General features: G+C 44.8%; 1 protein-coding gene across 1 annotated transcript in view; it reads left to right on the forward strand.

Annotated features, from left to right (window-relative positions):
• ZDHHC8 (zDHHC palmitoyltransferase 8) overlaps window positions 1-25043 on the forward strand; it is a 220958-nt gene that overhangs the window by 167784 nt on the left and 28131 nt on the right. The window contains exons 2-6 of the mRNA XM_075012948.1: window positions 8358-8479; window positions 13761-13918; window positions 17814-17986; window positions 18952-19054; window positions 24732-24823. Coding sequence (XP_074869049.1) covers window positions 8358-8479; window positions 13761-13918; window positions 17814-17986; window positions 18952-19054; window positions 24732-24823 — 648 coding nt within the window. The remainder of the gene's footprint in view (window positions 1-8357; window positions 8480-13760; window positions 13919-17813; window positions 17987-18951; window positions 19055-24731; window positions 24824-25043) is intronic.

The following is a 25043-nucleotide window of genomic DNA, read 5'->3' on the forward strand; positions in this document are numbered from 1 at the left end:
TTGGGAGATATCTCCCACACATAGCAGTGTTGAACTTGGTCCATACTTGAAAGTGAGACCATACTGATTCAGTTCAGGACTGCAGTTTAAAATACAAACTCTAGGAGTTGCCATAGTTTCAGAAAATCCTTGGTCAGGTATCATGATGCCAAAGTATATAGTTAACTGCACTGGAAGCTTTTCATATCAAAGCGAAAGAGAAGTTTGTCAAGGCACTGAAATATTTTGGAAAGTAAATAGGTGGAGGAAGGCAGTTAAGGCAACCAAAGGCATTTTTTATTTGTGCCTTGGCCTAGACTTGAATCCAAATCCCCAGAAGAGAAGGGCATCTCTCTTGTGGAATCTGCATAAGCATGACTGTGAACTTCTGAGCTGCAAGGTGCCAAAAGTCATACTGCTTTACAGAGCATCAGTAGCAAAAGAAACTTCCAAACTTGAGCTAAGGCCTTTGTTAAAAAAGTGTGTGAAGGAAGAACAGTTAGATGGTGCTGTTTCCAGGGAATCCTTTCCCCATCCAGCTATATTTTTTTCTGACTTTTTTCTCCAGCAAGTTCTCCTTCAAAGAGACTGTGGGAAAGAGTCAGGATAGCTATGGCTTCTTAAAAACATACCTTTACAGAGATTGGTTTTGGCTTGACCCCACTTTCTGCTTTTACTTGTCATTCTAACAGATGAGAAACCCAGATGCCCCTTTTTGTAAGATTTCATTTTACACAATATTTAATGCTACAAAAAGCTGTGGAAGGAAGAAGTAGAAAGGAGACCAGAGCTTCTGGCTAGTGCTTATGACGACTCACTATGCCCTCTATTTCAACTTACATGAAGTCTTTCGGTTGTGCTGCTCCTCCAGTAAATGAACAGTTTCATGTATGAAAACAAAAAGCGGTCAAGTAGCACTTTAAAGACTAGCAAAATAGTTTATTAGGTGAGCTTTCGTGGGACAGACCCACTTCTTCAGACCATATCCAGACCAGAACAGACTCAATGTTTAAGGCACCGAGAACCAAAAACAGTAATCAAGGAGGACAAATCAGAAAAAAATGATCAAGGTGAGCAAATCAGAGAGTGGAGGGGTTAGGGGGGAAGGTCAAGAATTAGATTAAGCCAAGTATGCAGACGAGCCCCTATAGTGACTCAGAAAGTTCCCATCCCAGTTTAAACCACATGTTAATGTGCCGAATTTGAATATAAGAGCCAGCTCGGCTGTTTCTCTTTGAAGAACGGTGCAAAAGTTTTTTTTTCAGTAACACACATACCTTTAAGTCATTAATAGAATGCCCCATTCCATTAAAATGCTGGCTAACTGGTTTGTGGATCTGGAGTATTTTGATGTCTGTTTTGTGCCCATTAACCCTTTGTCTAAGGGAGTTAGAAGTCTGTCCAATATACAAAGCATCTGGGCATTGTTGGCACATGATGGCATATATGATGTTAGTAGTAACCAACCAGGTTACTCACAGAATCACAGGCACTTTCTCATGCTCCTCTGCTAACATCATATATGCCATCATGTGCCAACAATGCCCAGATGCTTTGTATATTGGACAGAGGGCACAAAACAGACATCAAAACACTCTGGATACACAAACCAGTTAGTCAACATTTTAATGGAATGGGGCATTCTGTCAATGACCTAAAGGTATGTGTGTTACTGAAGAAGAATTATCGCACCATTCTGGAAAGGGAAGCAGCTGAGCTGGCTTTTATATTCAAATTTGGCACATTAACATGTGGTTTAAATCGTGATGGGAACTTTCTGAGTCACTATAGGGGCTTGTCTGCATACTTGGCTTAATCTAATTCTTGACCTTCCCCCCAACCCCTCCACTCTCTGATTTGCTCACCTTGATCATTTTTTTCTGATTTGTCCTCCTTGATTACTGTTTTTGGTTCTCTGTGCCTTAAATATTGAGTCTGTTCTGGTCTGGATATGGTCTGAAGAAGTGGGTCTGTCCCACGAAAGCTCACCTAATAAACTATTTTGCTAGTCTTTAAAGTGCTACTTGGCTGCTTTTTGTTTTGATAGTGTATAGACTAGCACGGCTCCCTCTCTGTTACAGTTTCATGTATGGTTATAGTTTTCTTAGTGTTATTCTGTGGTTGTTGGGAACATGACAAATCACACACAAGAACGTTAACAGTTATCACATTAATCATCCAATGCAGTTTCACTCATTAATGGCCCACTCTGTGTGTGGCCAGTTATTGGTAAGAATGACTTCCCTGTCCTTTCATTTGCTGACTTGCCTCTTCCCTGCTTGACAGGTAAGGAACAACTTTATAATCCTTGCATGGTGACAAATTTCAGAGCGGTAGCTGTGTTAGTCTGTTTCAGCAAAAAGAACAAGGAGTTCTGTGGCACATTAAAAGCTAACAAATTTATTAGAGCACACCATAATGAACTGGTTGGTCTTTAAGGTGCTGCAGGACTCCCTGTTTTTATGATTCTTGATCACTGAGATGTCTTGTCTCCTTCACTGGGGAAAATGGATTCATCCGTAGCTGGATGAAATTACAGAATGATGGAATTGTAACAGATTTAGAGGAGGTTTCCTGAACAGACAATATCCAGTTACCACCTTTCTTCGAAGCATCTGGCTATTGTTGGTAACAGGGTATTAGTCTCTTCCAGCTTGACCATTCTACAGGTCTCCCAAACAAATCCAGCACATACAGGCTGATTGAAGTGAAACAAAGCTTAGCTGAGCTATTAGTCAAGAATCTTACAGGCACTCCATGAAATAAAATGTGGAACACCTGATCTTGTTCAGGTGGTTGGGGAGGGAAGAAGAATGTATGAGAAACTCTGTGTTTTGCTCATTCATTAGCAAATGAACATGCAAATGGATCTGCCATTCCAATATTAGCCACAAGGGCCTCTTTGATGATCTTCCTCCAAGGTCAACAGCCCCATTCACAGCTGTTTAAAATGATATGTCCGGAATAGAACAGTTTAAATTAGATTTGGGGAAAGCTGATTTGCTTTAGGACTGTTGCTTTTTCTGGCTCAAATATAGATGTAAGTAATAGCCAAATATTACACAACCTAGGGTGATGGAAGACATACTAAGAAGGGTAGGGCTCTAAGCTGCTGTGGGCATGGGGTCATGCCTAGCTATCAGGACATTAAGGCTACGTCTACACGTGAAGCCTACTTCAAAGTAGCTTATTTCGATGAATAACGTCTACACGTCCTCCAGGGCTGGCAACGTCGATGTTCAACTTCGACGTTGCGCAGCACCACATCGAAATAGGCGCAGCGAGGGAACGTCTACACGCCAAAGTAGCACACATCGAAATAAGGGTGCCAGGCACAGCTGCAGACAGGGTCACAGGGTGGACTCAACAGCAAGCCGCTCCCTTAAAGGGCCCCTCCCAGACACAGTTGCACTAAACAACACAAGATCCACAGAGCCGACAACTGGTTGCAGACCCTGTGTATGCAGCATGGATCCCCAGCTGCGGCAGCAGCAGCCAGAAGCCCTGGGCTAAGGGCTGCTGCACACGATGACCATAGAGCCCTGCAGGGGCTGGAGAGAGAGCGTCTCTCAACCCCTCAGCTGATGGCCACCATGGCAGACCCCGCAATTTCGATGTTGCGGGACGCGCAACGACTACACGGTCCCTACTTCGACGTTGAACGTCGAAGTAGGGCGCTATTCCTATCCCCTCATGGGGTTAGCGGCTTCGACGTCTCACCGCCTGTCGATGTTAACTTCGAAATAGCGCCCGACACGTGTAGCCGTGACGGGCGCTATTTCGAAGTTAGTGCTGCTACTTCGAAGTAGCGTGCACGTGTAGACACGGCTTAAAGGTGCCCTGTCAGCGGTGAAGACTCAAACTTTTGGGGGAGGCGTTTTTGCTCTATATTTTTCTTACTTCTGTTTGCAAAATCCATGTGACTTTTTAATAAGCTTTTTTTCATGGAATCTTAGGCATGTCAGACTGGAAGGGGTTTTGAGCAATCATCTAGTGAAAACTTCTGTGCTAAGACAAAACTTAGACCAGTGGTGGGCAACCTGTGGCCCACAGGCAGCCCATCAGGGTTCTTTCTACGTGTGGCTTGTGAGACATTTTGTTTACTCTTGCTCACATTCAGGGTTACAGGATTTTGCTCGTTTTTGACATGTAGGTTTTTTCCTATTGGTATTACTAATGTGACCCTCATGTTAAGGATAGAACCATGAGAGCCATGTGCTTCCTCTGCATTCAGACCAAGCGCTGCTGTTGTTCAGTTTGCACACCTCACAGATTCTGGGGATGCAGGCACATTTAATGAACTACCCTATCCTGGGACACTGTCTCAGTAACGACAGTCTTTGCAGGCTACTGAGATGAAGGAGGGCCAGTCAAGTGGCCACTTGCTAGCCTTGGTTGCCCATCACAGCCCTCAACCTAGATCGGGGTCAACAATCGTTTGGAGATGGAGTGCCGAAATTTGACCTTTTGACCCCCGGGTACAGGCCGAGCGTTGGTGATACTTTTAAAGGCAGTAATGGTGCTACTTACAACAGCTTCATTAATAAATAAATGAAGATGCAGAGCTTTACCATGTAGTGCAGTGGGCAGAAGGGATTGACCAGGGCACCCCAGGCCCTTGTGCCTGCTACCTGCAGGCTGTGCATATGGCAGGCCTGCTCCCGCTGCTGCCCGAGCCCCACACTTCAGCAGGGACCCCATGGCTAGGCTCAGATAGGGCCCCATGACAGGGGCTTCGGTCCCACCCTGTGCTCTGGCCCTGGCCCCATGCTGCAGCTGGGCCTCTGCAGCAGGGGCTTTGGCTATGGCCCCATGCTCCCACCCCTCCCATGCTGCATAGGGGTGGGGCTGGAGTCCCCGCCATGTGCCACTCTAGATTGGCTCACATGCTGAGAATGGCATGTGTGCCAGGGTGTACCGACCCCTGACCTAGACCATCTCTGGCAGGTGTTTGTTCAACCTGTTCTTAATCCTACAGTGATGGGGATTCCACAAAAGGCTTTTACTTGGAAGCCTGTTCCAAAGCTGAACTCCTCTTATAGTTAGAAAGATTTTTCTAATAGCTTGATGCAGGTTAGGGTAATAATATCTTGTCCTACCATTGTGGTGGTAGAGAACAGTTGTTCCCCATCCACTTTGTAACAGCCCTTAACATATCCTGAAGTGTGATGACCAGAACTGGAGACTGTACTCTAAGGCTGCATCTAGATTCAGTCTGGCTGCTGGCAGCACTGATGCAAATGAAGATTCATGAAATTGCATATTTGTGCTGCTCATTTGCATATTCATAGCAGAAAACAAGCAATGTAGATGTGGCTCTGTTGGCAAAAAACCCCTCTGTCACCAGCCCCTTATCCCTGAAAAAAATCAGGGATAAGAGCCTGGCAACAGAGGGGACTTTTGCCAGAAGAACCACATCTACACTGCTTTTTTTTCCTGCTGTAAATATGCAAATGAGCATCCATTTGCAATTTTGCGAGCCCTCATTTGCATCATGCTGCCGGCAGCTGGACTGAATCTAGACACAGCCTAACTGAAGCCTTAAGAGAGCAGCACAGTTACGTCACATCTCCTGTACATAACACTCCTCTTAATACATCCCAAAATTGTATTCACCTTTTTTGCAATTTCATTACACTGCTGCCTCTTATTTAATTTGTGATCCATTATAGCACTCAGACCCTTTTCCAGCAGTTACTAATACCTAGGCAGTTATTCCACGTATTATAGTTGAATGCGGGGGGCACGACAGAATCATTGGGCCTCTGGTCGGGGGGGATGGGTGGCTCTGTGGTCCCAGAAAGGGGGCAGCCTTGGGCAGAAGCAGCAGGGCTGGAGGCAGCCAGCACTCAGTGATGCTTGGACCATGACACACCATTCCCATAGCCATCTCTTAGCACCAAGCAGAGTGCTCCCTAGGGCTCTGGCCACTACTGCTGTCACAGTGGCAGCAGTGGCAGCTGGGAGCCCCAGGCCCTTTTGAATCACTGGAGCCAGGAGCAGAAGCCCTCTTTGCCCTCCCAACTGCCATCAATGGCCCTGGGTGTGTGTTTAATCATTCCATCCTAAGTGCAGTACTTTGTGCTTGTCTTTATTGAATTTTGTCCTTTGGCTTTGTGACCAGTTTTCTGATTATCCAGGTTGTCATGGATTCCAATCCTGTTCTCCAAAGTGCTTGCAACACCTCCCAGTTTGGTGTCCTTTGCAGATGTTATAAGCACACTTTGCATTCCATTATTCAAATCATTAATGAAAATATTGAATAGTACTGGAGCCAGGATTGGCCTCTGTGGGATTCCAATTGGTACGTTATCCCAGGATTCACAGTGAATCATTGACAACTACTCTTTTAAGTATGGTCTGTAAAATAGTTATGCACCCATTTTACAGTAATTTAATCTAGACTACATTTCTTTAGTTCACTGATGGGAATGTCATGTAAGACTGAAGCCTTACTAAACCAAGATTTACAAACTCTATGACTTCCCTCCATCCTCTGGGCCAGTACTACTGTCAGAGGAAATTATTTTGGTTTGCCATGTTTTGTCCAGGACAAATCCATGCTGACTATTCCTCATCTCCTTTAGGTACTTACAAATTGTTTGTTTAATAATATGTTCTAGCATCTTTCCAGTTACTGAAGTTGGGCTAAGTCAATGTTTGGCAACTTGCAGCTCCAGAGCCACTTGCGGCTCTGGAGGCTGCTGCTGCTTAAACAAAAAAAATAAATTCAGTTGCCCGCCATTAAACCAACTGAATTTAGATTTTTTGTTTAAGCAGTGGCCGCCTCCAGAGATGCTGAGCAGTCAAGGAGCCCCAGGGAGGTGCCCACATGCTGTGTGTGGGGGAAGTTTAAGCCTGCAGGAGAGCTGCGGGGAAGGGCAGCTGAGCCTATCCCTGCTGAGGCTGCGCTGAGAAGGAGGAGGTAGTGGCAGGGGGCAGGGTAATGGCCATGCAGGATCAGTGGCAATGCATAGAGCTCGTTGCCAGGCCGGTTAAGCCGGGGGATTGTGGGACAGGTTTGGGGCTGAGAAGGGTTAAGCCTGGGGATGGGGGCAGTTTGGGGGTGAGAGGTGTTAAGTGTGGGAATGGGGGATGGATTTGTGGGATGGGGGTAAAGCTAGGGGATGGGGGGAAGATTTGGGGGCTGAGGTGGGCAAAGGCTGGAGATGGGGGTAACAACTTTGTAACTGGTACAAATCATTATGTGTGTACTGTTCTTAAAATAGGGGTAACATTTATTAATGACTGTCTCATATTCACATGCATTGTGTCTTTTTAAGTCTTGATTTTGTAGGCAAATATGAAAAAATAGCTCTTTTCTCTAGTTCTCTTGCAGACCCCTGGGCTAAGTGGTCTAAAATGCCCTGGGTCCTTTTTGTTCTCATTTTTAAAGTACATACTTTCTTCAGGCATTTTCTTTAGGAGTTAAGCTTTATAGGAACCCTACAATAAGAAACTTCTATATGCAAAATGGAGAAGCATTAGTTTAGGTTTCCTAGTTAAGCTTACAGGGGGCTACAAATGGCAGAATGAGTGAACAAATTCCTTTGTCAAGGAAAATCATTTCAAGTATAGTCTATGTAACAGGGAAATTATCTGTGGTCTCTGGCATTCCTGTCCCTCTTGGTGCAAGAGCCTTTTCCTTTGCAGCTAGAACAGCTTTCCTGGTCATCAGTTGTACACTCTTTGCAAAAAGAGTTTACAAGGCAGATGCCATGCACAATATTTTAAGAAGCATGCTTGCATGCTGCTGGCCCCTGTAGAGCTACCACTAATTTTAACTAACATTTTTACTGTGCACTTCCTGCATAAAAAGAGCATTTTCATTGATGTTCAGAGTGAAATTTATGGACTTAAGGGGAGAATTGAACAGGAAATAGAAAAGCTTGATAGAAATTATTTGTTTTCCTATTTGTTCATCCTCTGGAAATTGAAGACTGAAAAATTATGTTCTGAGTAACACCAGTGGGAATCAGGAGTAACCCCAAATAAAGGCATTAAGTTATTCTGTTTTCGCACCTGAAAGAGAATTTTGCCACTGATAAAAGAAAAGTCTGGACAGGTTGCAGAAATGCACAAGGAAGTAAAATGGCAGCTCATTTTTTAAAAAATGCTCCATATCTCAAGAACTCTATGAATAAACATTTAAGTCCTTTCTGCCCTATAGAACTATTGTGCTTTATAGAGCAGATAATATATATTGTAGATCACTTAAACCAGCCTTAAGAGTTGTTTTAACTCCTGGGTAACAAATTTAACCACTGTGTGACCTGTGGGGACTAGTAAGGGTAAATTTCTGCTTACATGTTGTGAACAGGAAGCAACTGCTTGTTGCTTCATAAAAAGTCCTCATCTACAATTATTTTTCTCTGCAGGTGCCCCTGGTTAACAAGAGCTATCTCCCCAGCCATCCCTATCTACAATGGGCTCGTGTTCTTGTTCGTACTTGCAAACTTCAGCATGGCAACTTTCATGGATCCTGGAGTTTTTCCACGAGGTAATGAGGAATGGGGGAAAAAATAAGCCAAGGCAAACAGTGGGGTTTCCGAAGTGACACATGTGCCCTTGTTTCCTCCCCGCTCTCATTTTTCTCCTCGGTTGTCTGTAAACATGATGACATAGCCAAGTCGTGGATACGCTCCATCAGTTTCTGAAATGGAAAGGTTTTTTTTCTCCTTGTACTTGCTTGAACTGGCAATCTGAGGCCTGGTTTGGGATAACGTAGTTCTCATTGAGAAGCTAGCCTGACCAATGCGACTGTGATTAGCATCTCCTGTGTCACACTGACACATTGGATTTAAGTCCTCTTCACAAGGGGCGGCTGAACATGGTGCAGTGGAGGGCTGAGCTTCTGAAAGTGGCTGTATGAAACAGAGATTCACTCCAGCAGCCTTAGAACAAGCACAGTCACGCTGAATGCCAAAAAAAGATGATTAAGGCCTCTTTTAGAGAGGAGGTTTTTAAATATATATTGTAAAGAAAGTGGCTGCTTAGTTGAATGCTGGGGCAGAGCTGATTTAACAGGATAAAAAGCTGTTTGTCTGTTGTAATGGGAATGATGATGTAGCTCTTTCTTTTATGCCATCAAAATGAGAGAATTACAGCCTTACTTTGTCCCTGTTCCAATAGTCATTCACACACAGCTTGCAACAGAGCCTGCTTTGGGGGAGTTTTGAAGTGAATGGATTCCTGTCCCTTGCAAAGTCCATTTTCTCCCCTGCCTTCAATACCTTCTCTGCACTATTCCCTTGAATGAGCTGAGGAATGGAGCTTCTCATGCCGGTGCTGCCTGGTCTTGGAGGCTACGGCTACACAACAGAGGTATTTCAAAATAAAATATTTTATTTTGAAATATTGTATTTCGAAATCACACAACTACACATAAAATGCATTTTGAAATAGCAGCCAGCTATTGCAAAATAGCATTTCTGGACACATAGGCCGTGTCTACACTAGCCCCAAACTTCGAAATGGCCATGTAAATGGCCATTTTGAAGTTTACTAATGAAGTACTGAAATACATATTCAGCTCCTCATTAGCATGTGGGCGGCCGCAGCACTTCGAAATTGACACGGCTCGCCACCGCGTGGCTTGTCCTGATGGGGCTCCTTTTTGAAAGGACCCTGCCTACTTCGAAGTCCCCTTATTCCCATCTGCTCATAGGAATAAGGGGACTTCGAAGTAGGTGGGGTCCTTTCAAAAAGGAGCCCCGTTGGGATGAGCCGTGCGGCGGCGAGCCGCATCAATTTCGAAGTGCTGCCTCCGCCCACATGCTAATGAGGTGCTGAATATGTATTTCAGCGCTTCATTAGTAAACTTCGAAATGGCCATTTACATGGCGATTTCGAAGTTTGGGGCTAGTGTAGACATAGCCATAATGCTATTTCAAAATAGCACCATTATGGCATCATAGCAGCACCTATTTGAAGTATCTGTTTCGAAGTAGGCATTATTCCTCCTGCAACGAGGGTTACTGATTTTTGAAATACTGCACCAGCTATTTTGAATTTATTTTGAAATAGCACATGCGTAGTGTACACGGTGACAGCGTTATTTCAAGATAACAGCTGTTATCTTGAAATAAGTCTGTAATGTAGACGTAGCCCTGAGAGCCAGTGACCTGTATTTGGGATGCCAAAAGGTGTGTCTACTTATTTTTTAAAAGGGACCAATTTTCTTGTATTTGGGCCCTCCCTCCCCCGAGCTTTTCCACCACCTTTCTCGAGGCTCCAGGGGTAGGGCTGCCACTTTCCAGAGGCTCCTGAGAGTAGGGCTGGTGGCTGCTGCTTTCTTAGGGCTCAGGGAGGGCTGGTGGCTGCCGCCTCCTTCCCGGCTCTCCAGGGCTTGGTGGAGCCAGGAGGAGCCACCCCTTCCCCTGCCCACCCATATCTCCCCATCCTGTATTTGGGACAGGGAGATATGGTCACCTTAAGTATATTATGACCCTGTTTAAGTGTTAATTCACAGTGAGATTAATACAGGTTGAACCTCTTTAGTCCAGCACTGTCTGGTCCAGCAACATCCATGGTCTGCCATGATTTTAGTTAGGCAGATTCCGACTTACCATGGGTGTGGCCAAGTTTCCCACAGTCCTATAAAGTTTGTTTGCAGCCTCCAGTCCTGGCTTTCAGTGTTCTGTGGTGTTATTTATCTCTAATTTACCCCTAAATGTCTTCTAAGAGCCCAATAAACAGTGAAAGTGTTGGTGATGCTGCCAGACAATACTGACCTCTCATGGTTCAGCAAATTCTCTGGTTTGGTATCAGTCACATCCTGAGAGTGCTGGAGTAGAGAGGTTCAGTCTGTAATTTGCTCTCAAGCTCACATGGGGCCAAATCTGCAGTGGTATTTAGATTCCTAAAGCTGCAGACAGGCACCTACCACCTCCAAAAGTGCCTGAGGCCTAACTCTCATTTAAATCTATGGATGATAGATGTCTAAACTCTTTTGAATACCCATAAGAGTAGGATCCATGATAGAATCACAGCACACCCATGCCCAGCCATCAAAACTGCTCAGAACACGTGGTGCGGTGCACCAGCAATAATTTAAAGAGTCTGAGGCTCTGGTCACCACCGCTGTATCACTGGACCCCCGGGCAACTGTCATTGAGCTTGCTAATGGGAGATGCTGACCAGAGAGGGGGCTGCTAAGCTGTGCCTCTCAGCTTTCCTACCGGATCAGGCCCCTGCATGTGATTTAAGTGGTCATGCGCTTGTGTTTTCTTGTTTGTGAATCACTCTGGAGCTTAGCGTTTCTATATAGCTATTTTGGAGTCCGAAAGAGCTTCTTCCAGACTCAGAATCATGTGACCGTGTGCTGGTGAGGGGCAAGAAATTTACATCCACGTCTCATTAGCATTTTCTGGGCTGTTCATTAGCATGCCATTTTCGGAACAAGCGGCATGTGTAGAAACGGCCTAAGGGCATGTCCACACGGAAGCATTCTGAAATAAGCTGTTCTGGAATACGTATTCCAGAATAGCTTATTTTGAAATAACACTGCTACACACAAAATACATTTCAAAATACCATGTGGCTATTTTGAATACAGCATCTACACACAACAGAGCCTATTTCAAAATAGAGCCATTGGATGCACCATGGTTTCTTGCAAAGCAGCCTATATTGCCTGTCTGCTCAGACCCTCTCTCCAAATAGCTATTTCAAAATATCAGTTGCATTGTGTAGATGCTAGCAAAGTTGTTTCAAAACAACAGCTGTTATTTTGAAATTTCGGTGTAGACCTACCCTAAATCTGTTGAATTTACCCGGAAAGGGGAATACGTGTCTTTTTGGATTTCCTTGGTGCACATGTTGTACCCTACCAAAGCTGCCCAACCGAAGTGCCAGGAGCTGGAATTCAAACACTGTCATACTGACTGAATGAATAAATGTAGGGTTTGTTTGTCTTCTGGATTTTGAGCCTTTAGAGTTAACATTCTAAAGATTTTTGCCACAACCCTAAGGGGAGGAAACATACAAAAAAATTAAAGAAGCTGAGTTTCACATGATTTCAGGATCTGAGTGAATCACAAAATATCACAAGACTTGTGATAAAATTATGAGTTGCCACTTGCCTCAGTGAATAAGAGTGAGAGAATCATAACAGTAAGATATTGTTCCCTCCCTGTGTATTGTTATACCCAGCCCATGCAGTGCTGGAAAGTGAACAAGCTTCCAGGGCATATAAAATAAGAGTGAGTAGTTCTCAGGCAAGAAGAATGACAGAGTAGTGGATTAAACGGAAACAAGCTCTTAAACAACATTATATAGGTGGGCTTGAGCCAAACCCCAAATCCACACTCCAGAACTGGGTCAGAATGTTATGGGGGTGAGTCTTCTTTAATGACACTGGAGTAAACAAGGAGTAGCTCTGTGGAGAAGAATGCTATTATAGCTGTATAAGTACAACAAGCCTCAGGCCTTGTATTTCAGCGAAGGGAAGAATTAAAGCCCAGCTCTGAACACTCAGAAACTGTTTGATATCTGTACCTGATTTTGGGGGTATTCATCAGTGGGCCAAAGACAAACACTGAAGATGACCTGGGACTGGAACCGAGTCCTAAGGCTTTGATAAACTAATTCAGGCATCCTTTATGGCAGTTCCTATTGCCTGACCAAATGTTGATCCAATCTGCTAATGTATGCAGCAAACCTCTCCTAACAAGTTGTTTAGAAAGCATTGCAAATTTCCTCCCCACTTGGCAACCATTTGAGTTCTAGTTATGCCAGGGTTTGGGTACATTCCAAGATTTCTGTAACTGGTCAAGGGCCACGCTTTTCTGTGGAGCAGGGCAGGGTCTGGGATGGAGGCTGGGTGTGGGATGGAGCTTGGGGTGCAGGCTAAGATATGGGGTCTGCGAGAGAGTTTGTTTGAAAGAGGGGGTTCTGCCTTGGGGAAGGGTATTGAGGTGCATGGTCTGGGAGGCGGTATATGGGTACAGTAGAGGATTGTGGTCTGCGGGAGGGTTGTAGGAGCGAGTGGAGGGTCTGAGAAGGAGTTGTGACCTGGAGCAGGAGAGAGGAGGGTGCAGAGGGTTTGGGTGGTGTCTTGGATCAGCAGATTTGTGTGCAGGGTCTGAGAGGGGGGTATGGGTGCAGAAGAGGATTCTGGCCTGGGAGAGGATGTAAAAGCAGGTTCAGGATCTAGGAGGGAGTTGAAGTGAGGTGCGAGGGGCATGCTCTGGCTAGGAGGCACTTATCTAAGCAGCTCCTAGCCAGCCCCACTCTCAGGCAGGCTTCCCTCCCTGCTAGGAGCCCTAGTGCACTGCCTGTTTTATGGGGCTCTTTGTGCTGCAGAGGGGGAAGCCAAGGGGAAGACTTCCCATACTGTCTCAGGAACTGACAGATTTTCCTGGGGGTGGATGCAGCTCAACCCTCACCCTGTTTAGCAGCTGTAGGGGCCTGCTGTGGGCCTGATTAAAAGGCTTGGTGAGCCAGATCTAGCCCATGGGCCATATCTTGCCAGCTCCTGAGTTTTGCTCTTCCAGGAGCAAATGCTGCCTAAACCAAGAATCAAGTGAGATCAATGGGCTGGCTAGGAACACAAACCATGCATTAGGAATAGTAACTTGGCTATTTAAAATGAGCCTGGAGCATTCAATCTTTCTGCAACCATCACACCCCTTTCTGACAGTACCTCCCTTCTAGCACTCTTCGTTTTTTGCAAGGTGCCTAAACACATCTTGTGTCCATGTATTTGACCCTGTCAGATCTTTCGCTGTTTAATGGTAATCTGTAGTATTTTTGTTTGTTTATGTTTTTGCATTGAGCAGCTGATGAAGATGAGGATAAAGATGATGACTTCCGAGCTCCACTCTACAAGAACGTGGAGATTAAAGGAATCCAAGTACGGATGAAGTGGTGTGCCACCTGCCATTTCTATCGCCCGCCCCGCTGCTCCCATTGCAGCGTCTGTGACAACTGCGTTGAGGTAAATCTGCTTGATTGGTTTTGATCTTTTGGATTGGATTCGGGTGGTGGACCTGCGTGAACAGCTTGATGACCTAGTTGAGTGAATACTCCCTGTGCTTCATGCCTTAAAAAATAATTAGAGACATAGGGCCAAATTCTCGGTAGGTGTAAATTACTGTAGCACCACAGAATGTCAACAAATTGATGAGGAATCCTGCCCTTGATCTGATTGAATTCAGGAGTGAAACTGAGTTTGGTTTCATCCTTGTTACCAGTGATCATCAGGGCCAACAGCCACAATGGGCCCCAGGGGTAAGGAGGGAGGAGGGCCCGGCTCCATGCCCCTGGAAAGGGTAGGGCCAAGGGAAGAAGGGGTGGAGCCTAGGGCAGTCAGCCCTTAGCAATGCTCAAACCACAGCACCAGGCCCCTCCCCCCAAGCACTGAGTCACACAGAGTGATGGAACAGCGCTGCCTCAGAATTTCAAAGGGGTCTGGAGCTCTGGCCACTGCTGCTGCTACTTTGGCACTGGTGGCAGCCACAGGTGCAGGCCCCTTTGAAAGCCGAGCCTCTGTGTAACTGCCCCCAGGGCTTCCCAACACCCCCATTGGTGGGTCTGCCAATGATGCTTTGTCCACCAAAATTCAGTGTATGAATTGGTATTTCTGGGTCTCGCTTCTCTGGAGTAGCCTACAGTTATGCAACTGGAAGCATTACAAGAGAAGCTTATGGTGCACTGGCAGAAATGAGGAGGAAACATGCCCTATTCATGATCCTGCTGCTTTATCTCATGTTAAATATGTAAATATGAATGACGGAAGGAGGGTGCTTTTTATTGTAAATCATAACACCCAGTGGCATGTGAATTTTAGGAAGAATAAAATAAGAATTCTTGAGTCTAAAATTAAAATACTATGTGCCCATTTATAAACTGCAGTTAAGAGTCCTACAGACGGGGACCTCATGCATGCTTCTCATTCCTCTAAATTAAGAGGTTTGGACACGTTTATAAATTTGAAGTTTTAGTGAAGCACACAGCATACTTTAACAGTAACCCCAAAGTAATGTAGTATGTTATTGGGCTATAAACATCTCCCAGACTCATAGAGGACTGTAACCATGGTGTTTTATTGCCATGGGAAATTTTTATTGTCAAGCTACAATTTCCACTTCTTAAGGATCATTTCTATTGTAAGGTGTATTTTTTTCATTAGAGAGATTTAAATCTTTAATACATTCTAAAATGCATTGAACTGTACAGTTAAAATAATAGAAATCCCTAGCTGGCAGTAGACTAAAACTAACCAAGTGAATTTCAAAACCAGTCAGAATACAATGTGTGCCTTATTGGGCTAAAGCCTCTTTGCATTAATCATATGAATAGTCACAATGAAGCAACTCGTGAGAGAGGCAATCTAGGCTTAGTTTATGTCATTTAGCTAAAAGGGTAGATTCCTAAATTATAGCCAGCTGGAAGTTATATTCAGCTCAAAAGCCATTGCTAGGTAGGACAAAATTCCACTGCTCTGTCATAAGGAGAGTCAGCAAGGTGTGAGCACTGGTGTATGTGTGGGTGCGGGGGCTGGGAATGGAGAGAAAGAAATTGCTTGGAGAACAGAAGATGGAAGCAGCTGTGACAGCCATTTTGTTGGGCTGACACAGGCTGTTGGAGTTTTTCAATAGAAAACTGGACCATATGTTCAGAGTTTTTAGTTAAAACAGCAATGTTGTCACTAATTCTAATGTCAAAATATTGTTTAGATTAGGCTAATTTTTCAATTGACATTTGATGTCCTTTCTCCACCCCTTAGTGTCTGTATAAACCCCTCCCCCACCTTTTTTTTTCTATAAAGGAAGAGTTGCCAGAAAAAAAGTGCCTGAAACTAACTGGTGCAAATGCTTGCAGTTCTGTGAAGCCCTAATGTCTCTAGTGGCATCATGGCCACACTCTTCCAGGGAAGTCAGAGTGGAAAATGGGAGGGAATCCCAGAGTAACTTCCCATTACAAATAGAACAGCTTGAAGCTCAGACTGAGTCAGAATGCAAGTATCTTGTGCCATGGATTGCAGTTCTAGACTGGCTGAGCATTACTGGCTGATTTGAGTGGCTAACGGGGAATCTGTTGCTGTACAATTAAAAGATGATTGCTTATTGAGGGATGTAAGCAAAGGTATAAATGATTCATCAATCAATAAATTGCAGTCTCAAGCTCAGCTTCTTATTGATTCTTGTGATGCTCATTGCCTAGTGTACCTGTACATTCTAGTAGTGCCTGGACACAGTTATAGTTTAAAAAAAACCAACCAACGAAACAAACAAAAAAAAGTCTATTGGCATTTCTGTTAGGATTCTCCTTTAGGAAGAGAATGTAATGTGTATCTTTTATTTCACTTTTGGTCTGTAACTCACAATAAAAGTTCTGGGCTTAGAGACAGATTTTTAGAGGACATTTGATTTTAAACCATCAGACTGATTCTGATTCGGAGCTGTGCGAAGCATGGGCAGCCTCTTTGCTTTCAGAGACAGATGCTCTTTTCTATTACATCACTTAAAAAACAAAACCAAGTGAAATATCACACTGGGTGTGTCTAGGTGGACCTTGAAATGAATTTGTGATGGAATAAAATTTCAGGACAGATTTTCATGGATGTGCCCAAAGCTGAGGTTTCAATAGATCATGATTTCCAAATATTTTGAGCTGCACATAAACAGCTATGAATTCTAGCTTTCAACAATCTTTCCTACATTGGATCAGTCTTTCTCTGTTACATTTTGAGAAAGCTCTAAAGCACTCTTGTCTATCGCACAACATATTTATAGCTAATTTACGAGCTCTTTTAAACTTCTGCTGCTTGGTAGCTATCTAAATATAAAAGTATTGTAAAAAAAAGGCTAAGCCACTCTTTGACTGGAATGAAGCATGTACTATACTGCGTGTGAATAGAACAGCGTAGGATAGGTTTGCTCTCTCCAGCCTTGAGTATGCTTGAAGTTACACTGGTGTACATCAGGAATAACTCCAGTGAAGTCACTGAAGTCACAGCCTTATAAAACTAGTGTTAAAGGAGCTTTAATGAAGTCTATAGCTTTCCCTCATTATGTCTCCCCTTACGAGTCACCCAGCTTTGTGGCATATGTGCCCTCTTAATCAGGAAAAACTGGTTGTTTCAAGTGCTTATCTTTTAATTTCCTCCAGAACTTGACCAGGTATTGCTGGGTTTTGCCAAAAAATACTTTTTCAAGAGGCCAAAAACTCAAAATAAAAAAATCTCTGGATCAACGTTCCCTTAAGATTTTCCATCCGTGTGCAGAATAAATTTTATGTGCACAGAGGCATGTGTGAATGTGCACCACCAGTAGAAACAAAATATAGCTGCGGGTACTCTGCGAATGAGGTGGGCAACATTTGACTCTCTCCTAAGCAGCCACACAAGCACACAGCTTACAGGGACCACTGTTTTGGATACTTATTGGACTCGTACATATATAAAAGAGGTGTGTGTGAATCTACAGGTTCAAGACAATTTATTATAAGTTTATTATATCTCTTGATTCACAATTATATAATACTACAGGGCCGGAGAAGAAGAGAAATGGTTTTCACCCCACACTGTGGTGTACATACACCATGTCACCATTTTAAACGTATAGGTTTGTCTTCACCCACAGTCATAAGAATCCTTCAGCCCCTGGAGACTCTTACAAAGAGGGTGTAGCATGTTGTTTAGTAACATAGGCATCCAGGCCAAGTCAGGATGGAGCCAATCTGCAAAACTCGAAACATAATCTGATCTTACCTGAAGTTCAGGAAGGTGAGAGGGATGTTTGATTGGATATAACACAATGGCTCACACTCAAGCACTGTTTTGCTTTCACTGCTTGGGTATTATTCTCTGTCTCTCCATCTCTTTACAGGACTTTGACCATCACTGCCCTTGGGTCAACAATTGCATAGGACGGAGGAACTACCGGTATTTTTTCCTCTTCTTGCTATCCTTAAGCACACACATGGTTGGAGTGTTCACCTTTGGGCTGATCTATGTTTTAAATCATATGGAAAAGCTGGGGGCAGCTCACACCACCATTACGTATCCTTCCTTTTAACCTTTAAGTCATTGAGGTGCTGTAAGTAATCTGTGTGGTAATGGAAATTGGAGATTTGCCTTTCAGGAAATGATGGGATTGACTCCCTTCTCTGATTCCCATGTTCTTTTGTTGCAAAACCCAACCCAATTTCTCCCCAGCCTCCGCCTGACCTATGGCCACCTAGCTTCTGTATCTCTCTGTCACCCAGTGTGGGCCATAAGGGAAAGCAGCATTGTGCCTCACTAAAGTCCCTCCTTCAGTATCAATTGGATGTGGGTTTCCTATTTGTCTTGTCCAAGACTGTTGGATAATATTAGTACATTTTAAAACAACTGCTTTGCTCCATGGATGGTTGCATTTGAGTTGTAGCTATAAATTTCCATGAATACTTTGTAAAGTGCATTGGGATCCTTCACATTAAAAGTGTCTGTCTGTCTTGGTTTATAGAAAAGTATTGAGCATGCTGCATCTTCATAGATCGTAGGCTTTCACGATGCTATGTGTGCTGTAAGTTCCAGTATGTGTTTTAAAATGAGAGGACATCTTGGAGTGATGCAGGAGAGAGACCACAACCCTACTGTCTTGGCATTCTGGGCCCTGGTCAACCCCAGGTGATAGTATTCCTTTGTCTTGCAAAGGAATGGATCAGTTGACCAGCCCTTGGAAACTACTAGACACTGTAGAAAGCCTAAAGTAAAGTAGTAAAGGGAGGTGTGGGGACCTCACAGTTTCCAAATATTTAATATTGTGTTGGACACTGAGGATCAAAGAACTTTAGGACTTATGTAAACAAGAAACAAATAAACACTGATAGTCTGAAATAATTTCTAGTGTTTCATTCCAAGATATACTTCCATGTATAACTTCTAGTTCAGGGAATTGTCTCTCCCCTTCCTCCCCACCTCCACCACCACCAAACTCTCTTTTCCTTGTCATTGGACACAGTTTCCTTAACTCTGGGATGCAGCATGGCTGTCATGTGCGTGGCTGGACTGTTCTTTATCCCAGTCATTGGCCTCACAGGCTTCCATATTGTTCTAGTGGCAAGAGGGCGCACAACAAACGAACAGGTAAGGAAACCATTCTATCTCCCTGTTCCTGTCAGAGATGTGGGAGTTGAGAAGGATCCCACTACTCGGGGAGGATAAAGAGAAGATACAGTATTTAAAAATGGGACGAGCAGGTTGGGTCTGCTGCTGCTTTACACAAACCTTAACAGTAATGCTTACAGTGATGCTTTACCGAGGGTCTTAAAAACATTGGTTAACTTTTATTCTCAAATTTCTGCTTGACTGAACTTTGGGCAAGTTCTCAGGCATAGCGGAACAACAGTGGACTACGTCCCACGTAAGTCCTGCTGAAGTCCTCAAAACGGGGTTTAAGTGGTGCATGGAATATTGCCAGCCCCCAAAGTTCCAGACTGATGAGTCAGACTCAAAAGATTTGTTACATTTTATTGAAGATCAAATCGTGCTTTGTTCAGACTTCTTCTTTTGTTCATTCTGTCAGCGGGCCCTGCCTGCCTGCAATGTCTGTAACAAGGAGCCACTTAGAGCTGGTTCATTGACACATACCCACAGATGCAAGTTCATTTTGCTTCTCCGAGACCTGTGCTTGCCAACCACTTGCAACAAAATATCTAAAGGAACCGTCACTTCCACAGAATTCAAATGTGTAGAGTACGCTGCCTGATGATGCCAGGAATCTGGAATTTTGAGAAGAGGCTGGTAGTTAATATTGTGTCTCCCCTACCACACATTGCCCCCCAGTAGTGAGCTTTGTGCCACACCAACATTTGCTCCAGCCCTTACACCCACATAATTTATGTGCCTGCACATCTGGCCTTGTCCCCCAACACATCTGTTCTCCTTCTGGAGCAGTGGAGAGTCTTCACTCGTTCCCTTCGAGGATGGAAACAAAAAGGCAGCTCTGGCAAGGTCCTCTATTTTATACAGATTCTAATACTGCCCTCCTCACAGTAATGTCTTTCTGTCTTCCAAGATTGTATAAAGTGAGGTGAGTAATGTGGTTCATCCTCTCTCTCATCCTCTCCCCAAATGGAGAATTGCAGTACAGCAGTGTTTAGTTTTGATAGGACTTTGTTTGGAGGGGGGATCTCTTCAAACATACATGTTGCTCTGGGTTTGTTAGAAATGGCAGATCACAGGAGGGCACCTTTCACTGGGAGGAGAAGGTTTGTAATGGTCTTTAGTACCCCAGCAAATTTGTGCCAGAGCCTCAGAGCAGCCCAGGAGAAAGCTCAATCTCCTGCACAAATGAGGATCATTTACCTATATGGTAGAACATTCCAGGGTGCCTGAGGAGTGGAGAGCTATTGACCATCATTCTCATCCCAGAAGTTTAGAAAATTGTTTTAGATATCCTGGGCCCTGGCCATGGAGCACCTGGGAGCTAAGGACCAAGATCTTGTACTTGATTCTATTCAATGGGAAGCCAATGCAGAGAGCAGAGGGCAGGTTTGGTATGCTCTTTATAGCCCACGTTGCCATGAAGATGTGCTGCATCATTCTGTGCTAGCTGCAGTTTCCTAAGGACTGATGGCTTATGTATGGTCCATGTACATTGCATCATTGTTGTCCAGACAAAGTGACAAAGATATGAATGAGACCAAGTTACAGCGTGTGGGCAGTCAGGCATGTTAGGAAGCATAAGCTTTACTTGCAGAGCTGCTATATGAGAGTTTATCATCTGCAAAGAATATGGATCAGTATTGATTCGGCTGTGGGTGTTTGCTTTCAACCAAAGCAGACTTCACAGAGTCAGTAAACTAGGAAGTGCCTTCCCTTGCCCATCAGCACCATCTCTGTCTTGTTGGGGTTAAGCTTCAGTCAGCTGTTCTTCATCCGTATGCTGGTTTTGTCCAAATTCTACACGCTGTTGGCTGTAGCAGTCAGTGGTGTCAACAGCCACTGTGGGTCGGGGAGGGGGCAAGGTGGGAGATGACTCCCTCCCCCAAAAGGGGTGGGACCAAAGATGGAAGGGGCAGGGCTTAGGGTAGTTAGCCCGGGCTCCCCCTCATGTTCCCTTAGAGCCACACATGGGGTTGTGGCACGGTGCTGCTACGGCACTTCACAGGGGCTTGGGCCTCTGGCTGCAGCAACTGCTACTTTGGCAGTGGCTGGAGGTCCAGGCCTCTTTGAACTGCCAGGCCTCAGGGCAACTGCCCCCTTTGCTCTCTCCCCCTCCCTCCACTCCCCATCAGTGGCCCTGGTAGCAGTAAGGTCTCTTGTTGAAGAATAGGTAGAGAGATGTATGTTCGATTCATGCTCCTGGCACTTGAATCTATGTATTCAGATCCTTGTGAGACTCCACATCTAATGGAGGTCTAATGGCTGAAGTGCAGTGAGCCATGACCACTCTTCTGAGTTACGCTGCTTGGCTTTTTCTCCTTTCCCCTCTTCTTGTGACATGCTCTCACATCCCTTACCTGAAAGCTCATGTCAGTTCTGAAGGGAGGGGGAAAATGCTCTGCTTAACTCTTGTTGGGATGGGCTGTCCTTCCCCAGGAGACTGGGAATTGGCAGCCACTCAGAGGGGGCTTTCTCCATGGCAGGACAAAAATTGTATGAGGCCCAGAACTCTGTCTCAGGGCAAGCCTGTCGGCTGCAAGGGCTCAAATCAAATTACAAGACTTCTTGCTTTTGTCCATGGGCCTCATGCTAGCCCTCTGCACCTACGTCCTTCGGGGTTTCCTCTGGTCCACAAAGAAGAAATATGAGAAAATTCTAGTCCCCTTATATTTCCATCTAGTCTGAAACATAGAAGACTTGGAAATTCGTGCAGTTAAGATTCACGGCAGTTCCAGGACAAAGAGGTTCAGATAAGCTTTAGATAGTGAATCCAAACTCGGTGTGCTTACCTGAACTGCCCAGTCTCTTGAGGTTCACCTATCTGTAATGAAGTTCTTATCTCTCTGTGCCATTTGCCCAAGACTAAATGTAGCTTTCATTGAACAACTTATCTTCCCTATCAGATCATCCAACCCTAACTGGAGGATGGACTCCATGATCCATCAGGTTTCTTCCAGCGGAAACTCATTCCAGTAATTAAAACCCAGGCTCTGAGTGAGATAATACGGATTCAGTTCCTAGTTTTGGCATTGATTCACCTTGTTAAACCCTTCATTTTTCTCCTCAGTATTGATTCTGTTTCCTCCCCATCTGAAATAACAAGCAAGCAAAATGTGCTAAGCTGCTGCTCTTTTTTCTCCTGTTACTTTGGTGGTGCATTTTGCTTGTGTTTTGCTAGAAGTTTATGGTTAGTGTGCCCATGCCAGTGGAGTACCCAGAGGCACTGAGACCTCATCTAGAGTGAGTGAAGTCTCTGCTCTACAGCCTCAGCTGAGAGCCAGCTGGCCTTTAGCTCACGTGGTAGAGTGCAGGGCTTTAGACACTATGCTTGCAAGTTCTCTCCATGCGGCCAGCAACCCAGGTCTGTTGGTGTTACACCAGGTTTCACTGTTTCTGATTCTTACTGCTAATGAGGGTGTGGTTACAGGGTGTGTAATTTTGTAGTTTATATTTTTCATAAGCTTTTTGAATGACCCAGGAAGTCATTCTTATCCCTGTATTTTTAATTCCTGAATAGAGTGAACATTACCGTCATTACCACAGCACCTTCTACCTGAACAACTCAAAGTGCTTTGTATGTAATTCATGGGATTGAAAATGTAGTCTGTGAGCAAAGGAAATATTATCCTGGTATTACAAATGAGGAAATGGGCACAGATACATGAGGTGCCTTGCACAAGGCTTGGTGTCAGGTCAATGAGGTCTACACAGTGGGCAATCCCAAAATCGCTGCCAGCCTCTAAGCAATGCGCCTGTTGTCTCGAAACAGTTTTTGAGATAACAGGTGCGCTATTCCTGGCGTTCCTATACCCCTGATCATGTGAGGAGTACAGGGAAGCCTTGAAACAACCTATTTCAAAAGCTACTCAAAATAAGCTACGCAATTTGCAAATTTTGAGTGTACAACACCTTGTAGACGTAGCCCAACAGAGCCAGGAATACAAGCCAGGGCTGCTGACTCCCCTGCTCCTGTGCTTTAAACATCAAGTCATTCTTCCAGTCTCCAAATGGGCAGATCTCCTATATTTTCCTTGTAAATAGGTTCCTGTCACATTAAAAAGGTCAGCAACAAAATATAAACACCGAAACAGTGTTTGCCATTTAATCTTTTCACTTCACTTGGTGCGTGCAGGTAATTAAATTTACTGCACTCACATGGCCTCCCTTTATTTAGCACTAGTAAGGACTATACAGGGACTAAAAAGTGTTACTGGTTGCACCTCTCTGGTCCAGCATGGTTGGGACCTGACTGATCCTGAACAAGAAAATGTACTGCATCAGGGGAGGCCCTCTGCTACCAGCTCCCAAGCTCTGGCCCTTTGCTCCCAAGAGCTGCCATGGTCCTGGTTCCATGGTTCCACAGACCTGCCAGGGGACCCTGGCTCTGGCTCTGTGCTCCCTGGGGCTGCCCTGGGTCTCTGACCTTGGCCCCACGCTGCTCTCAGCCATGTTGCTGAGGTTGTTGCCCCTGCCCCTGCTGCCCTTAGGCTCCTGGGGTCTCTGTTCCAGGTGCATAGATGCTGTTGAATCATAGAGTGCCAGTTTTAAGCGGTGCAACCTGTGTTTGCAAATGGCAATTCTAAAGGTAATCAATGTATTAAAAGATCCATTAATTAAAAGATTAAAAGAGCTTTACTGACATTTACTTAAAGACGGCTGGTTTTGGCTTCCCACAGTGTGCAGCTGTAACCTACACACCTACTGCATATGGTTCACTGTCCCATGTAGTTGCACATAGACCACTTACAAAAAGAGAGAATGAGTCTCCTCTACACACTTGGCTAAGAGCCAGCTGACTTTTTGCTCTAACTGTAGAAGGTGATGCACTAAACTCCACAGGTCCGAGCTTCGAGTTTGCATGTCCCTGTCAACACAGGGATGATTGCATACCCTCTATAAGTAGAGCCCTACAAAGCTGCAGATCTCTGCAGATGGGATTTGAGGATGGCGGGTTGGATGCATATATCAATTTTGTCTTGGTTCAGTGCTATATATAAGGCCCTTATCATGGAACTGTGTCCCAAGCACACAAAGTTTTAAATGAATCCCACCAGCCTTGAAGGGTTTAACTGTTAGGAAGATAGATACTTCCCTGCCAGCTCTTGCAATTGCATAACTGCCCATTACGAGCTTCCTTGCACCTTACAGATAAGCCTCTAAGATTGGCCACTGCTGGAAGTGGAGTGCTCATCTGATATTAGGAAGATAGGCAGAGACATATTCGTTTGATATGGGAGCTAGTAGCATATGTCTTACCAGAGCAGAGGAAAGGGAAGCAGGGCAGTTCAGGCAGCCAGGCTGAGGGCAGACAGGATGCTGGAACAGGAAGAAAATGAGGAGATGGAGTTGCCTATGTAGTGCAGACAGAGCCTTGAGTTCTCTGGGCTTTTGGGCAGGGGCCTTTAGCCAATATCCTCATGTTAGCCTAATGGGGAGACGGGGGCTTCAGAAGTTTATATGTTAAGGTTTGTTATGGTCTTGGGGCTGTCAGAGGGAGGAAGCAGTAGAAGAACGAATAACCTCCAGCTGGGGGAAGTGAAGAGTGCTGGATGTGCAGAACAGCTGGGACAGGAATACTCATTCTTGAGCTTCTAAGTGTTACACGGCGCCTCTTGCACGTTCAGAGCATTGAGCACTGCACTGAATATTTTTCCAGGTGACGGGTAAGTTCCGTGGGGGTGTGAATCCTTTCACTCGAGGATGCTGTGGTAACGTGGAACATGTGCTCTGCAGCCCTCTGGCTCCCAGGTAAGGCAGAATGTTGTTATTAAACTTGGGTCACAGGGTGAACAAAATTTACAGTGCAGTACCACTGAGTCTGGCCCCATTCATCCCCGCTAGCAGTATCAGCTCAGGTAGGATATGGCAAGACAGTGGCTCATTGGCAAAGTACTGAGGAAACTTAAACAGTGTTGCCTGCACTTCACACAGCTTAGCCTGTCTTGCCACAGCCATTTAATATAGTTCA

This window comes from Carettochelys insculpta, chromosome 18 (assembly GCF_033958435.1).
Source record: "Carettochelys insculpta isolate YL-2023 chromosome 18, ASM3395843v1, whole genome shotgun sequence".
NCBI classification, from domain to species: Eukaryota; Metazoa; Chordata; order Testudines; family Carettochelyidae; genus Carettochelys; species Carettochelys insculpta.